Below are 13,527 nucleotides of genomic sequence, written 5' to 3'. Positions count from 1 at the left end.
TTCCATGTCATCGCGTTTGATCTGAAGTATTGCAAACGAATTCTAGCTCCTGGTGATAAGATCATTCGCGTTTACGGACCACGCAAACACTTATGATTCTCAGGGACTCCGAGCGTGGCCGCGTCACGTCGTCACTCCCATCACGAATCCTGATTCTACCGTTCGCGACTCGTACGATATGTAGTTAGTGTTGTTGACGTAAGTCTCAATCAGTGGCATGACGCGGAGTCTGATCTACATAGGTACCCTGAGCGTAGCTGCCATCCGAACCGTTCGCGGCTCGTACGATTGATAGTGTGTTTGTTATCGACCCGGGCCGCATTGTTATCGACCGGGCCGCAATCGGTGTCAGGACGCGGTCTGGAGCCGTGATCTACGGACCCTGAACTCATCTATCGCCCCAACCGTTCGCGACTGTACGATCGACAGTGCGCTCGGTCTCAGCCCAGGCCTCAATCAGTGACGTGGTGCGACAGCCTGGAGCCCAGGTCGCCACAATCTACGGACCCTGGACGTATCTGGCATTCCAACAGAGGCGCGACGCGTTGATGATGAAGATCAGTACGCGCTCCTTCCCAGCCCCACCTGATGTTCGTGCCTTCAACACGCTGCTCGATTCTGACGATGCAATGCTGTCATGGTTTTGAGCACATGATTTCAAAAGCGATATCACGTGCTTTGATGTGGTGAAGGTGCACTCAGGTATTCATAGAACGCGTTATATGGTTGTTATACAACAGTTCTCCGCAGAGCAACAGCTCTAGTAGGCAGTCACACTCACTCGTCCTGATCCCCCTTCCCCTCCTTCCTCCCAATGAACAGCGCAGCCAGCACCGCCGTAAGCACACACACCCCAGCCAACACCGCGTTCATATTCCCATACCCGATCCGCTCCCGCAACGCCCCAGCGACCAGCGGCCCCACCGTCAAACCCCCGCTGAATACCATGCTGTTGATCCCATACAACTGCGCCCACGGCGCGCCCTCGCTGAACACGCCCGGATTCGCACGCGCATAGTTCTCCACCAGCCGCCCCGCCTCGACAATACTCGGCGACCCGATGGCCGCCAACCCCGCACCGTTGAGCGCCAGCACGCCCGCGTACACCGCAACAAGCTGCCCGTTGTCGAGGCGCGCGCGCAGCGCGGACTCGAGTGGCAGCCGCAGCAGCACGAGCGCGGGGGCCAGGAACGCGAAGCCCGCGACGGAGAACACGCGCGGGCCGTAGCGGTCCACGGCCCATCCGAACACGGGACCCAGCAGGAAGTCGGCGCAGCCCAGCGGCAGGAAGAGCAGGCCGGCGCGTAGGCTGTTGAAGGCGAAGGCGGATTCGGCGACGAGGGGGACGGTGGCGTCGAAGGAGCCGAGGAGCGCGGCTTGCATGAAGGCGATTAGGATCGCGGTGAGGAGGCCGGGGTCGAGGAGGAGCAGCAGGATGGGGAGTTCGCGGGTGATGCGGTTCTTGGGGGGTGTGAGGCGGTATCGTTCGTCGATGTGTGGGGTGGAGGAGTCCGGAAGCAAAGGTGTCTGCTCTGTGCCTTCGTCTCCGTTCGTGCTGTCGGTGCTGGTGTTGGAGTCTGATAAGTACTTGTCCCTCACTTTCTTCTCAATCATCAGCATTCGTAGGATGAAATCGATGGCTACGAGACCAATTCCGACGCCGAATACACCGTTGTAGCCTGTCTTAGCGTAGAGCAGACCGCCGCAGATGGGCGAGAAGAGGCCCGCGACAGATATGAAGCTGAAGATCGTCCCCATGGTCTTTCCGAGATTTTCTTGACCCACCGTCTCAACGATGATGGCCAGGCCAACCGTCCACACCACACCTGGACGCAGTCAGTATACACAGCAAATGATACCAACAAGCCATCCTCACCCGCCGAAGCCCCCTGCAGCACCCTCGCCACAACCAGCACCGCAATACTCCGCCCCCACGCAAACATAACCGTCGCAGCCGCCAACAAGCCCAAACTGATCGTAAACGGCAGCTGCCGCGACGACGCAAACTTATCCGCCAGCACGCCCGCCACAGGCGAGGTCGCGCACGACGCCGCCGCGTAGACCGCCAGAAGCATGGAAATCGAGCCCTGCACCTGCGACTCGGGCATGTCGACGCGGTCCTTGAGCAGGAAGGGCAGCACGGGCACGATCAGGCCGTACAGGAACAGGTCGGTGAAGGCGCCCATGCCGACGGTGGTGGTGATGAAGAGCGTGTGCGAGCGCCAGCGCAGGCCGCGCGGGGGCGTGTCGCTGCTGCGGCCGAGCATGGTGGATGCTGTCTCGAGGTGTGTGAGATGCGGTTCTGGGCGTCCAATGCTAGCTCTTTCTTTTGTCTCTCTGGCTGCCAGGGACGCCTACAATGGAAGGGCCCTCGCAGGACGCAATCGATCCGGAGATTTAGGAACAATTCAATGTCTGGACTCTGAATGTTCTGGTTATCCGAATACGGGACTTTGGCGCTCGAAAAGTAATGCGGTGACGTCAAATCATGCTTTGTATGTTAGCTCATTTTGGTGTGCATACGCGATCGAGGTGATGGCTCATTGGCGACGGGTAGCCGCACCATGCATCTTCAATTGCTCTAAACCGTGTCATTTATACATGGTCGCACCGCTGTAGTCTGCATCGACTTTGACTGTTGAACGTGATGCGATGGTCGCACCGCTGTAGTCTCCATCGACTTCAACTGATTAACGATGCTGTTGCGGAGCTCAGCACAATAATAAATACATACTCAGCATGTGTTAATGGCATCTGAAATTCCATTTTTTAAGGCTACGAGATGCATGTAGCTGTACAGTACTAAAGCTGGGGATGCGCGTGCACGTGATCACTAGCGCGACCCGCGACGTCGGAATTCCGAGCTCAAGCTGCCGACGACTTTCACATCCACCCAAACCACTTCCACACGACCAAGTCGCCCAATATGGCAGACCGAATGGAAGGCGTAGTAATGAGCGGCGGTGTGCCGCAGATCGACGTCTCAAAATACCCCGTGCCCGTGGAAACGTAAGTCCTAAACCACAGCAGCCGCTCCAGGTAGGTCGTGCCATACTGACACCGCTGCCCCAGAATATACGTAAGTCCCCTTACACCCCAGACTCGCGCTCGCATTGCACTCCGCGGCGCGGCACTGACCCTCAGCCGCAGGTCAACAACCTCGAGGAGCGCGTCAAAATCGACACCATCAAGGACGCCCTCACCCGCGTGTTCCAGTACTACGGCCCGATCCTCGACATCATCGCCAAGTCGTCCATGAAACGCAAGGGCCAGGCGTTCATCGTGTTCGACAGCGAGAAATCGGCGCTCGACGCCATCGAGGACATGAACGGCTTCGAGCTGTACGGCAAGCCGGTCCGCGTCTCGCGCGCCAAAACCCACAGCGACGAGACAGTGAAGCGGAAAGCGGCCGACCTGTTCGAGGAGCACAAGCGCAAGCGGCTGATGCTCAAGGGTGCGCCTCCCCCACCGCGTCCATGCAATCCCCAGCTAACACACCCAGACTTCAAGCGCGCCGAGGAAGACGCCAAAGCCGCGTCCCAGCCCGCGCTCACGGAAACCCAGAAACCGCGCCCGGCCAAGTCGGGCGCCGCCGTGGTCCCCGACGAGTACGTGCGCCCCAACAAGACGCTGTTCCTGCAGAACATCCCGCGCGACGTGGACGAGGACGCGCTGTCGGAGATTTTCGAGCGGTTCGAGGGCTTCAAGGAGGTGCGGCTGGTGTCTGTGCGCGCGGTGGCGTTTGCCGAGTTCGAGAACGAGCAGTTTGCGATTACGGCCAAGGAGGCGACGAGCGGGACGCTGGTCGGCAAGGAGGGCGTGCCCATGAAGGTTACGTATCAGAGGCAGTAGATGGGGGGAGGGGTGTAATGATGTTTATGATACCTTGGTTGGATTGCATGGACGTTGGAGGTCAGATTACAAGACGTCAGAAGTCAGATTGCAAGACGTCAGAATGCGCTGTATAACTTGTTCTATGTGTATGTGCAGTAATTGAGACTCCTCTAGAAGATGACGTCCTGGCCATCTTCGTCGCCCAGCACGTCCTTGGTCTCAGGGACCTCCTCGGCCGCCTTCTCAGGCTCGCTCTCTGCCTTGGCGGCATCTGCGGCCTTCTTCTCTTGTCTTACAGCCTCCTCGGCGGCCGCGTCGCCCTTCTTCTTCGCGGACACCTTCTTCAGACGGTAAAACTCCTCGCGGTCCAGCTCGTCGAGCTCCGAGTTGATGTACTTGATAGTGTTCTCAGTGCGGGGGATGATGACGTGCTCACTGGGCGTATTAGCGGAGTTAGCGGAGGCGGGCGGGGAGCGGGGCGACGGACATGGCGTTGACACGGCGGTTGACGACCTTGATGACCTCGTCCAGGATGACAAAGGCGGTCTGCAGACTGGCCAGCTCGACCAGGGTCTCGACGGCGCGCGCATACGTCTCGCGGCAGCGCTGGATCTGCTGGCCGCCCTTGCCCAGGCCGGTCAGGGCGAAGTCGTTGTTGGCCTCGACGGTGTAGCTCTCGAACTGCGGCAGGAACACGCCGGACACGTTCTCCTGCTTGGTGCGCACGCGGAAGCGGGCCTGCTTGGCCGACTCCTGGATCTGGTAGCCAATGTCGCCGCCGACGGCGTACGAGACCTCGGCGAGCGAGAAGGCGGCGACCTGCATGACGCGGCCCATCTTGCGCTTGGCCTCGTCGATGCGGCGGGTGATTTCTGGGTCGTCTTAGCGGGGCGCAGGGTGAGGGCGTGGGAGGGGGCGCGTCGCACCGCGGAATCGCCTGGGACGGTCAGTACAGCTCGCAGGGTCGCAGGGCGCGCCAATGCCTACTTGGTCAGCGCCTCGCTCTTGCGCTTCAGCAGGTCGTGGCCCTGCTGCGCGGCCTTGAGCTTCGTCTTCATCAGCCCCAGCGACTGGCGCGTGGGGAAGACGGCTTCGCGGGCCTGGGGCAGTCAGCGGCGGTACTTGATAACGATCAGTGGGCGACGCACCCCGGCGCCGGACATGGCTGCGTGTGGACGGGCGGGTGGTGGAGGGGGAGGGTGCCGTGCAGTGCGACGGTGGTGGGTGCAGGACGGCGATGCGTGCTGCTGGTGCTTGGCTTGGCTGGCTGCTGCCCACTCTGCCCACGCCCTGCTCGGAGCTCGCTGCGTGACGTTGCGCCGTGCGGACGCTGCGCAGCGCTAGCGGACTAGCGGGCGGCTGGTGGGGCGTGCGCTCATTGGGCGCCGGCCACGCCTCAGAATAAGTCTCCGCGCTTCAGACCTGCACCACCGCCGCCGTCCTCTCTCGCGATCCGCGCCGCGGGCAGTCCATCGCCCACCCTGGCGCCGCAATGCCCGCTCAGATGCTCCCCACCGCGGCTGCCACCGCCACGGCGGCCGTCGCCCGCCCCAGCGCCGCGAAGCGCAAGCTGCAGCGCCCGACGGACCTCTTCCTGATCGCCGACCAGGACGTCGCCTACGAGCAGGACATCCAGCGCAACCCCGGCTCCGTGCGGCCGTGGCTCGACTACGTCGCCTTCAAGCGCTCGCGCGGCAGCGTGCTCGAGCAGGCCTTTGTGCTGGAGCGCGCCGTGACCACGCTGCCGCGCTCCTTCAAGCTGTGGAAGCTGTACCTCGAGCTGCGCACCCGCCATGTCGCCGCGAAGAACCCGGCCACCTTCGCCCCGCACTTCCTCAAGGTCAACGCCCTGTTTGAGCGCGCCCTGGTGCTGCTCAACAAGATGCCGCGCGTCTGGGAGATGTACCTGGCCTTTCTGATGCAGCAGCCGCTCGTCACCACCACCCGCCGCACCTTCGACCGCGCCCTGCGCGCCCTGCCGCTGACCCAGCACCACCGCATCTGGGCGCTCTACCGCCCCTTTGCAACCTCGGCCTCCGGCGAGACCGCCGTGCGCATCTGGCGCCGCTACATGCAGATCCACCCGGAGGACGCCGAGGACTTCATCGAGCTGCTCAAGGACATGCGCAAGTACACCGAGGCCGTCACCAAGTACATGGAGATCCTCGACAACCCGCGCTTCAAGAGCAAGGACGCCAAGGGCCCCTTTCAGTTTTGGACCGAGATGATCGACCTCCTGATTGACCACGCCAAGGACATCGACACGGGCGACGACTCCGGCATTGACGTCGAGAAGATCATCCACAGCGGCATCGCCAAGTTCCCCGACCAGCGCGGCGTCCTGTGGGTCGGGCTCGCCCGCTACTGGATGCACAAGGGCGAGTACGAAAAGGCCCGCGACGTCTTCGAGGACGCCATCACCACCGTCATGACCGTCCGCGACTTCTCCATGGTCTTCGACACGTACGTCGAGGCCGAAGAAGCCATGATCGGCGTCAAAATGAACGACGCAGCTGCCCGCTCAGAAAAGGGCCGAGGCGATCCGGTTGCTGACGCGGATTTGGACATCCGGTTGGTTCGCTTCGAGTCTCTCATGCAGCGGAGACCCTTTCTCCTCAACGATGTGTTGTTACGGCAGAACCCACACAACGTTATCGAATGGGAGAAGCGCGTCGCCCTGTGGGGCGATAACAAAAAAGAGATCGTCCAAACGTACACAGACGCAATTGCCGCCATCCACCCCAAGAAAGCCGTCGGCAAATTCCACGAGCTGTGGACAAACTACGCAAAGTTCTACGAGGCTGGTGGTAGTTTGCACAACGCCCGGGCAATTTTGGAAAAGGCTGTCAAGGTCCCCTTCAAGTCGGTGTCCGAGCTTGCGGAGATGTGGTGCGAATGGGCCGAGATGGAATTGCGCAACGAGAACTTTGACAAGGCTGTCGAGATCATGGCCAAGGCCACACAGGCGCCGAAGCGGTCGAATGTCGACTACTTTGACGAGTCCCTGACGCCGCAGCAGCGTGTGCACAAGAGCTGGAAGCTATGGAGTTTCTACGTCGATCTCGTCGAGAGCGTCAGCACGCTCGAAGAGACCAAGAAGGTGTACGAGAGGATCTTCGAGCTTCGCATCGCCACACCGCAGACCGTTGTCAACTACGCCAACCTGCTGGAGGAGAGCAAGTACTTTGAGGATAGCTTCAAGGTCTACGAGCGCGGCCTCGACCTCTTCAGCTACCCGGTCGCCTTTGAGATCTGGAATTTATATCTTACCAAGGCCGTCGACCGCAAGATCGGCATGGAACGCCTACGAGACCTGTTCGAGCAGGCTGTCGAAGGCTGCCCGCCCAAGTTTGCCAAGGTGCTGTATCTCATGTACGGCGCCCTCGAGGAAGACCGCGGCCTCGCGCGCCACGCAATGCGCATCTACGAGCGTGCCACCCGCGCCGTTGCTGATGAAGACCGCATGGAGATGTTCAACTTCTACATCACCAAGTCTGCGTCCAACTTCGGTCTTACGTCGACACGCCCGATCTACGAGCGCGCCATTGCCGCGCTTCCAGACGGCGAAGCCAAGGAAATGTGCCTCAAGTTTGCAGAGATGGAGCGGAGATTGGGCGAAATCGACCGCGCACGAGCAATCTACGGCCACGCGTCGCAGTTCTGCGATCCCCGCACGAGCCCCGAGTTCTGGAAGAAGTGGGAGAGCTTCGAGGTCTCGCACGGAAACGAGGACACGTACAAGGAGATGCTGCGGATCAAGCGCAGTGTGCAGGCGCAGTACAAGTATGTTTTTGTGATGTGCTCTGATTGGATAACAACTAACGCATCACAGCACCGACGTCAACTTTATCGCATCGCAGGCCATCGCACGCGGCACTGCGAACGGCGGCCAGGAAGCCCCCGCAGACGACTCAGCGGCCGGCGAGGACGCCATGGCCGCGCTGGAGCGCCAGGCTCGCGCTCCCGTTGGCTTCGTTGCTGCCAGCACAGGCCTAAAGGGCAACATTGCAACAACGGCCGAGACAGCGGCAAACCCAGACGCAATCGACATTGACGATGATTTGTGATCACCACATGGACCACTTAGGGATAGAAGGACGGGGGACGGAGGGAATCTGGGGTGTGCATAATCCGGCGTTTGGGTAGGCGCTCCGAGCGAGCCTCGCCTTTGAAATCTGCACATGCTGGCCTTGGCTTTTAGCATCTTTGGGCGCGTTTTTCACCTTTCCTTTGTCTTGTTGCGTACGGGACATATCAAAATGGACTTTAGCTCGCTGCCCGGCCACAACGGTTGCCCTTTTTTTCTTTTGTTGTTACTATGTAGTGGTGGACTCGCTTCGCTTCGCTTCTCCAACACACTCTATATATCATTCACATACCAGATTGGCTCTCGTTGGGAACGTGCAGCTCGCTTGTGCAGGCCGTGTCGGCTGATCCGTCGTGTTGGATGGCGTTGTCAGGGTAATCGCAGCTTACGACTGACGCCAGCCAGATAAGACATGGCTGCATGCTCAGCCTGTCAAGTGTGTTGTGCCGCCGATAACAACACGAGAGTGACGAAGTCAAAGTCTGCCCGTGCATGAGGTCACTGAAGGATTCGGCCCTTGCTCGCATGTTGTAACCAGACCAGAAGCTAGCATTACAACACCGACTCTTTGGGACGCAACGCCGGAAGCGCTGCCGAAAGCGGCATGGGGCTTGGAGTACCGATGCCCTCGAACCCTTGGTGGCACCAGGCGGCTGTGTGCGTCGTTGCACAGGGTTCGCGGTGGCAGCGTGGGGTGCAGCTGATGCGAAGTGGCCTCTTGGACGGACTCGTACTGAGGACACGAAGGGCGATATTGCTGGCAGGAGGTGCAGTGCAGTTGTAGCGACGGCAACGCGGGCTAGCGCGCGACTGATAGGCGCGGAAGTGTCTCCAACGGCGTGGCGCATGGCCGAATGCAAGCGATTGCGACGACTCTTGGAACGGACCCTGCTCTACAGTACCACGGCCACTCCTCCACGACACTCGCTAGACTCCCTCTCTGCTTCAATTCCACGGCCGCGCCGCACACACCACTTGCACTTACTCGTTTAATACTGCTGCTGCTGCATGGGCTGCTGCTAACCGCTGCTCCACCCGCTCGACCATGGGAAAGTGTACGCAGCCCCCGCCCCGCCCGCCACAGTGCGCTGACGAGACGTGTAGGGCGATATGGCGTGGTCCTCGACGCTGGCTCCTCGGTGCGCAATCCTGCCGCAGTGGCAGAGGCCGCTGGCTAACGGGCTCAGGGGACGCGCGTCCACATCTACCGCTGGCTGAACAGCGACGCCGCGCGCAAGGGCGCAACCGACGCCCAGCTGCACGGCCTGCCCGTCATTGAGACGGACAAGAAGTGGACCAAGAAGATCCACCCCGGCGTCTCGACCTTCGGCGAGCACCCGCACGACGTCGGCCCCGACCACCTCGACAAGCTGCTCAGCCATGCCCTCAAGCACATCCCGCCCGACGACGTGCCCAACACGCCGCTCTTCCTGCTCGCCACCGCCGGCATGCGCATTCTGCCGCCGGTGCAGCGCAAGGAGGTGCTGAAGGAGGTCTGCGACTACGCCCGCAAGAACACCCAGTTCCAGCTGCCCGACTGCGACGTCCACGTGCAGGTCATCCCGGGCGAGACCGAGGGCCTGTACGGCTGGATCGCCGCAAACTACCTGCTGGGCGGCTTCGACAAGCCGCAGGACCACGCCCACGGCAAGGACCACAGCACGTACGGCTTCCTGGACATGGGCGGCGCGTCTGCGCAGATTGCCTTTGCGCCGAATGCGACCGAGGCCGAGAAGCACGCCAACGACCTGACCCTGATGCGCCTGCGCACCGTCGACGGGACCCCGCTGGAACACAAGGTCTTTGTGACGACGTGGCTGGGCTTCGGCGTCAACCAGGCGCGCCAGCGCTACGTCAAGGCTCTTCTCGATTCGACGGCGTCCAAGGAGCTGCCGGACCCGTGTCTGCCTGCTGGGCTGGAGGTGGAGGTCACAAAGGAGGGCAAATTCATTGAGCTGGACTCGGACGACGAGGATGACGACGAGGAGGAGCCTGCTGCGAAGCTGCACGGAACCGGCAAGTTCCAGGAATGTCTGCACCAGACCTTTCCGCTGCTGGAGAAGGAGAAGGAGTGTTTGGACGAGCCCTGTCTGCTGAACGGACAGCACGTACCCGCCATCGACTTCGACGTCAACCACTTTGTCGGCGTTTCCGAGTACTGGCACACCACGCACGAGATCTTCGAGGGCAAGCACAAGGACAAAGCCTACGATTTCAAGACCTACCAGGAGCGCGTGAGCGAGTTCTGCAACCAGGACTGGAAGCACATCCAGAAGGGCATCGACAAGCACAAATGGGGCAAGAAGGTGGATGAAGAGAAGGCGCGCGAGGTGTGTTTCAAGGCCTCCTGGATCATCAACATGCTCCACGACGGTATCGGCGTACCGCGCGTCGGCATCGAGCCGCTCCCCGACTCGAAGAACACCACAGCTGTTCTTGACTCTGCAAAAGCAAAGGGCTTCCTCGATCCCTTCCAGGCCGTCAATAAGATCAACGACGTGGAAGTGTCGTGGACGCTGGGCAAGATGGTGCTCTATGCCTCGTCAGAAGTTCCTCCGCCGGATGAGAAAGCGCTCGCAGTCGGCTTTGGGTCCAATGCCCCTGGTATCCCCAAGGACTTCCAATACCCCGGCGGCTCGTACCTCCCCTGGAAACACGACCCGCTCGACGACGACAACTGGCACCGCCTGTTTGTCGAATATCCCAGCCGCATCCCCGCGCTCCTTGTCTTCGTCGTCATCATCGTCGTGATCTTTGGCATCATCCTCGGCAAAGAGAAGCGCGCAGCCGTGCGCAAATACGTCGTCGCGCTCTTCAAGAAACCCGGCAAGACCCACACGCCCCTCAAAGGCAAGCGCCGCGGCTTCCTGCCCAGCAAGCTCTTCGGCCTGGGCGGCTCCGGCGGGCAGACGTACGAGCGCGTCGACGCGGGCGAAGACGGGCTATCCCACAACGACTTCGAGCTCGAGGAGACGTACCTCGACAGCTCCGACGACGACCGCCACTTCTCCGACGACTCGGAGGGCTCGCGCGTCGGCCGCACCAGCGGCTGGGCCACGCCGCAGATCAAGAAGTCCGCCGAGCCCCTCACCCCGGGCTACTTCGCGGCCCAGGACGTCGTGGGCGCGGGCCAGGCGCTGGGCCTCGCGCCGCTCAATGCGATTGAGCGCGGCGGGCTGCTGGCGCGGACGGACAGTCGCGAGCGGATCCGCAGTCGGGCGAGCAGTCCGAAGCGCGCGCGCAGCAAGATGGGGAGTCTGGACGAGTGATGATGTGTTTGTTGTTCGCTGCATGGGATGGTGTACGGTGTTAGGACTGGTAGATTCACGCATTCTTGGGCACGGCGTTTGAGATAAGGATTCTGTCTCTACAATACCAAGTTATACATTTACATATACACTGATGACATCTATACGTCGTGTAGGCGCGGCATGTGTCGATCTCGCTTGTCTAATCTCTTTGCAGTCTATCGTTCTTCATCATCACCTTCTACTTCCTCATCCGCGTCCTTTCTCTTCAGCACTGGCAGCTTGATGGCCAGCACGAGGATGTTCGCAACTACGAAGACGACAATCGCGGACATGAATGTCAGCTTCAGACTGCGGTCGTAGGCCTCGATCACCTGGGCCTGGTGCTTGGGGTCCAGGTCGATGATGCTTCGCACGGATCGGCGGACTGTCAAGATGATCTGTGAGAGTTAGCTCCTGCGTGTCGATATTCGACAGACTCTTACCTCATCTTTATGCCGCCCGGTGACAAGCGCGTTCAGATACGCTGTCAGCGCGTTCTGCAAGATCAGACTGCTGATTGAGACGCCCATGACCACGCCCAGACTGCGCCACAAGAGCAGCGTGCTCGTCATGACCGCCTGGTCCTCCTGCGTACTTGTCGCCAGCACCGCCAGCGACGTCGCCGGGAACGACAGCCCCTGTCCAACGCTCGACGGAATCAGAAACGCCGTCGCAACCCACGCCGGCACCCCGTCCCACAGCGCCCCCAGACACACGGCCCCGACCAGCATCGCCAGCGACCCCACCACAATCAGCCCCTTCATCCGCCCCGTCGCCGTCATGATGAACCCGCAGCTCACCCCGCACACCGTCAGCGCCACGCTCGGCCCGCCCAGCCGGAACCCAGACACCGACGCCGACTCCAGCTTGACGGCCTGGAAGTACAGCGGCGCGTTGAACAGCACCGTGTTGATCCCCAGCGCCGCGAAGAAGTTGTTGAACACCAGATTGCCCCGCGGCGCACTCGCCAGCATCGGCAGCGGCATCACCGCGCGCTCTGCCCGCGCCTCGACCCACAGCAGCGCGGCGCCCGCGACGACTGCGACGCTCAGTGAAGTAACAACAATCGGGTGCGTCCACGCGTACACGTTACCGCCCAGATTCAGCCCCAGAATCAGCGCCGCCACGGACCCCGTCAACAGCACCGACCCCAACCCATCGAACCCCCTCAGCGCATCCCTGATCCCCAGCCCGGACCGCGCATGCAGACACGGCCCCAAATCCCCCGGCGTGGTGAAATATGCATTCACCAACAATCCCACAAACACGGGAATCTGCACCGCAAACGTCATCCGCCAGCCGAGCCGATCGCACAGGAAGCCCCCGAACGCGGCTCCACACGCTGACCCGCCCCCGTAGAACAGGTTGATGTACGCCTGGTACGTGCCCCTGACCTCGATGCTGACGAGGTCGTTGGTCATCACGTTGCCCATGCTCAGCACGCCCGCGGCGCCGATCCCGCACACGGCGCGCGCGGCGATGAAGGAGCCGATGGATTGGGCGGCCGCGCACCACGCGGTCGTGCCGCAGATGAGGGTTAGCCCCGCGAGGTAGAGGGGCCGGCGGCCGATGGTGTCGGAGAGCCGGCCCATGAGGGGTTGGAGGGAGGTTGAGGTGAGCAGGAAGGCGGTGGAGAGCCAGGAGGCCGAGTTGGAGGCGTGGAAGTGTGAGGTTATTACGGGGTGGGAGGAGGCCATGAGGGTGGAGTCGAACATGGCGATCTGGATGGGCTTGTTAGTAAGACGTTGCGAGGCGGGGAGGAGCGGGTGGTGTAGCTTGAGCTGTACTTTCAGGCTTGAGCTGTACTTGCAAGCCCTCAGTGTTCACTTACAAAGTAGCCCACCAAGATCCCACCGAACACGCAGCGGAAGCGCCACGTCGGTACGCCCTCCAGCAGCCCGTTCCTCTGGAACCGGACGAGGTGCGGGGTCTGCGTGCTCTTGCCCAGCGCGGGGACGTCCAGGGCTCCTGCGCCCAGCGCCGGGCTCACGCTGCCCTCCCGCACGGCCGCGACGCTGTCTGACGGCGGGAGTAGACGCGTGGTCTCATCTGGGGGGGTCATTGTATCTTTTCCCTCTTTCCCTGGCTTATCGTTCTCCTTGCTACGCTTCTTTTGCTATCCTTCTCTTGCTAATTTTCCCTTACAATCCTTCTCTTACAATCCTTCTCTTCCCTATCCCGTCCACCTGACTCACCCAGCAGCACACAATTAAGTAATTCAAGGAAACACTCCGCACGCGGAACCCCAGTGCGGAACCTGCGAAAAACAGTCTAAATATGTACAAGCAACGCTTTCCTCGCACCAAAACCCTCTGC

At 61.2% G+C, this 13,527-nt stretch overlaps 6 protein-coding genes across 6 annotated transcripts; 3 read left to right on the top strand and 3 right to left on the bottom strand.

Annotated features, from left to right (window-relative positions):
* Positions 1-777: 777 nt before the first annotated feature.
* C7974DRAFT_321726 (major facilitator superfamily domain-containing protein) lies at positions 778-2,267 on the bottom strand (the record flags this gene model as incomplete). Its single annotated transcript, XM_046138817.1, has 3 exons — positions 778-1,149; positions 1,216-1,826; positions 1,877-2,267. 3 exons carry the CDS (start codon positions 2,265-2,267, stop codon positions 778-780), a joined length of 1,374 nt encoding a protein of 457 aa, XP_045992087.1.
* Positions 2,268-2,890: 623 nt separating this feature from the next.
* C7974DRAFT_404254 (uncharacterized protein) lies at positions 2,891-3,948 on the top strand. Its single transcript, XM_046142931.1, has 4 exons — positions 2,891-3,009; positions 3,073-3,079; positions 3,151-3,454; positions 3,503-3,948. The coding sequence occupies exons 1-4, from the start codon at positions 2,927-2,929 to the stop codon at positions 3,850-3,852; spliced, it is 744 nt and encodes a 247-aa protein (XP_045992086.1). The 5' UTR covers positions 2,891-2,926; the 3' UTR covers positions 3,853-3,948.
* On the bottom strand, positions 3,949-5,136 carry C7974DRAFT_404251 (ATP synthase subunit D-domain-containing protein). The gene is made up of 5 exons (XM_046142930.1): positions 4,983-5,136; positions 4,822-4,934; positions 4,761-4,771; positions 4,322-4,706; positions 3,949-4,269 (listed from the first exon to the last, which is right to left on the bottom strand). Exons 1-5 carry the CDS (start codon positions 4,995-4,997, stop codon positions 4,005-4,007), a joined length of 789 nt encoding a protein of 262 aa, XP_045992085.1. The 5' UTR covers positions 4,998-5,136; the 3' UTR covers positions 3,949-4,004.
* A 135-nt stretch (positions 5,137-5,271) lies between these two features.
* Positions 5,272-8,311, top strand: C7974DRAFT_404245 (pre-mRNA-splicing factor syf1). Its single transcript, XM_046142929.1, has 2 exons — positions 5,272-7,617; positions 7,667-8,311. Exons 1-2 carry the CDS (start codon positions 5,327-5,329, stop codon positions 7,899-7,901), a joined length of 2,526 nt encoding a protein of 841 aa, XP_045992084.1. The 5' UTR covers positions 5,272-5,326; the 3' UTR covers positions 7,902-8,311.
* Positions 8,312-8,818: 507 nt separating this feature from the next.
* C7974DRAFT_404241 (nucleoside phosphatase family-domain-containing protein) lies at positions 8,819-11,280 on the top strand. The gene is made up of 3 exons (XM_046142928.1): positions 8,819-8,976; positions 9,026-9,060; positions 9,109-11,280. Exons 1-3 carry the CDS (start codon positions 8,967-8,969, stop codon positions 11,188-11,190), a joined length of 2,127 nt encoding a protein of 708 aa, XP_045992083.1. The 5' UTR covers positions 8,819-8,966; the 3' UTR covers positions 11,191-11,280.
* C7974DRAFT_404239 (major facilitator superfamily domain-containing protein) lies at positions 11,281-13,527 on the bottom strand. The gene is made up of 3 exons (XM_046142927.1): positions 13,043-13,527; positions 11,655-12,932; positions 11,281-11,609 (listed from the first exon to the last, which is right to left on the bottom strand). The coding sequence occupies exons 1-3, from the start codon at positions 13,271-13,273 to the stop codon at positions 11,388-11,390; spliced, it is 1,731 nt and encodes a 576-aa protein (XP_045992082.1). The 5' UTR covers positions 13,274-13,527; the 3' UTR covers positions 11,281-11,387.

The sequence above is a fragment of the Boeremia exigua genome (genome assembly GCF_020726555.1).
Source record: "Boeremia exigua strain MPI-SDFR-AT-0100 chromosome Unknown C7974scaffold_13, whole genome shotgun sequence".
In the NCBI taxonomy this organism is placed as follows: Eukaryota; Fungi; Ascomycota; class Dothideomycetes; order Pleosporales; family Didymellaceae; genus Boeremia; species Boeremia exigua.
The sequence above is the reverse complement of the archived record's forward strand: the minus strand, read 5'-3'. Positions and strand labels throughout refer to the sequence as shown.

What these genes read in the sequence shown, in the direction of transcription:
- C7974DRAFT_404245 (XM_046142929.1), top strand. Translation starts at nt 5,327, where the DNA reads ATGCCCGCTCAGATGCTCCCCACCGCGGCTGCCACCGCCACGGCGGCC. An exon ending in AGTGTGCAGGCGCAGTACAA is followed by an intron (nt 7,618 to 7,666) that starts GTATGTTTTTGT and finishes AACGCATCACAG; the next exon opens with CACCGACGTCAACTTTATCG.
- C7974DRAFT_404239 (XM_046142927.1), bottom strand. Translation starts at nt 13,273, where the DNA reads ATGACCCCCCCAGATGAGACCACGCGTCTACTCCCGCCGTCAGACAGC. An exon ending in GGATCTTGGTGGGCTACTTT is followed by an intron (nt 12,933 to 13,042) that starts GTAAGTGAACAC and finishes AAGCCCATCCAG; the next exon opens with ATCGCCATGTTCGACTCCAC. An exon ending in CCGGGCGGCATAAAGATGAG is followed by an intron (nt 11,610 to 11,654) that starts GTAAGAGTCTGT and finishes TAACTCTCACAG; the next exon opens with ATCATCTTGACAGTCCGCCG.
- C7974DRAFT_404254 (XM_046142931.1), top strand. Translation starts at nt 2,927, where the DNA reads ATGGCAGACCGAATGGAAGGCGTAGTAATGAGCGGCGGTGTGCCGCAG. An exon ending in CAAGCGGCTGATGCTCAAGG is followed by an intron (nt 3,455 to 3,502) that starts GTGCGCCTCCCC and finishes TAACACACCCAG; the next exon opens with ACTTCAAGCGCGCCGAGGAA.
- C7974DRAFT_404241 (XM_046142928.1), top strand. An exon ending in TCCTCGACGCTGGCTCCTCG is followed by an intron (nt 9,061 to 9,108) that starts GTGCGCAATCCT and finishes TAACGGGCTCAG; the next exon opens with GGGACGCGCGTCCACATCTA.
- C7974DRAFT_404251 (XM_046142930.1), bottom strand. An exon ending in AACCGCCGTGTCAACGCCAT is followed by an intron (nt 4,270 to 4,321) that starts GTCCGTCGCCCC and finishes TAATACGCCCAG; the next exon opens with TGAGCACGTCATCATCCCCC.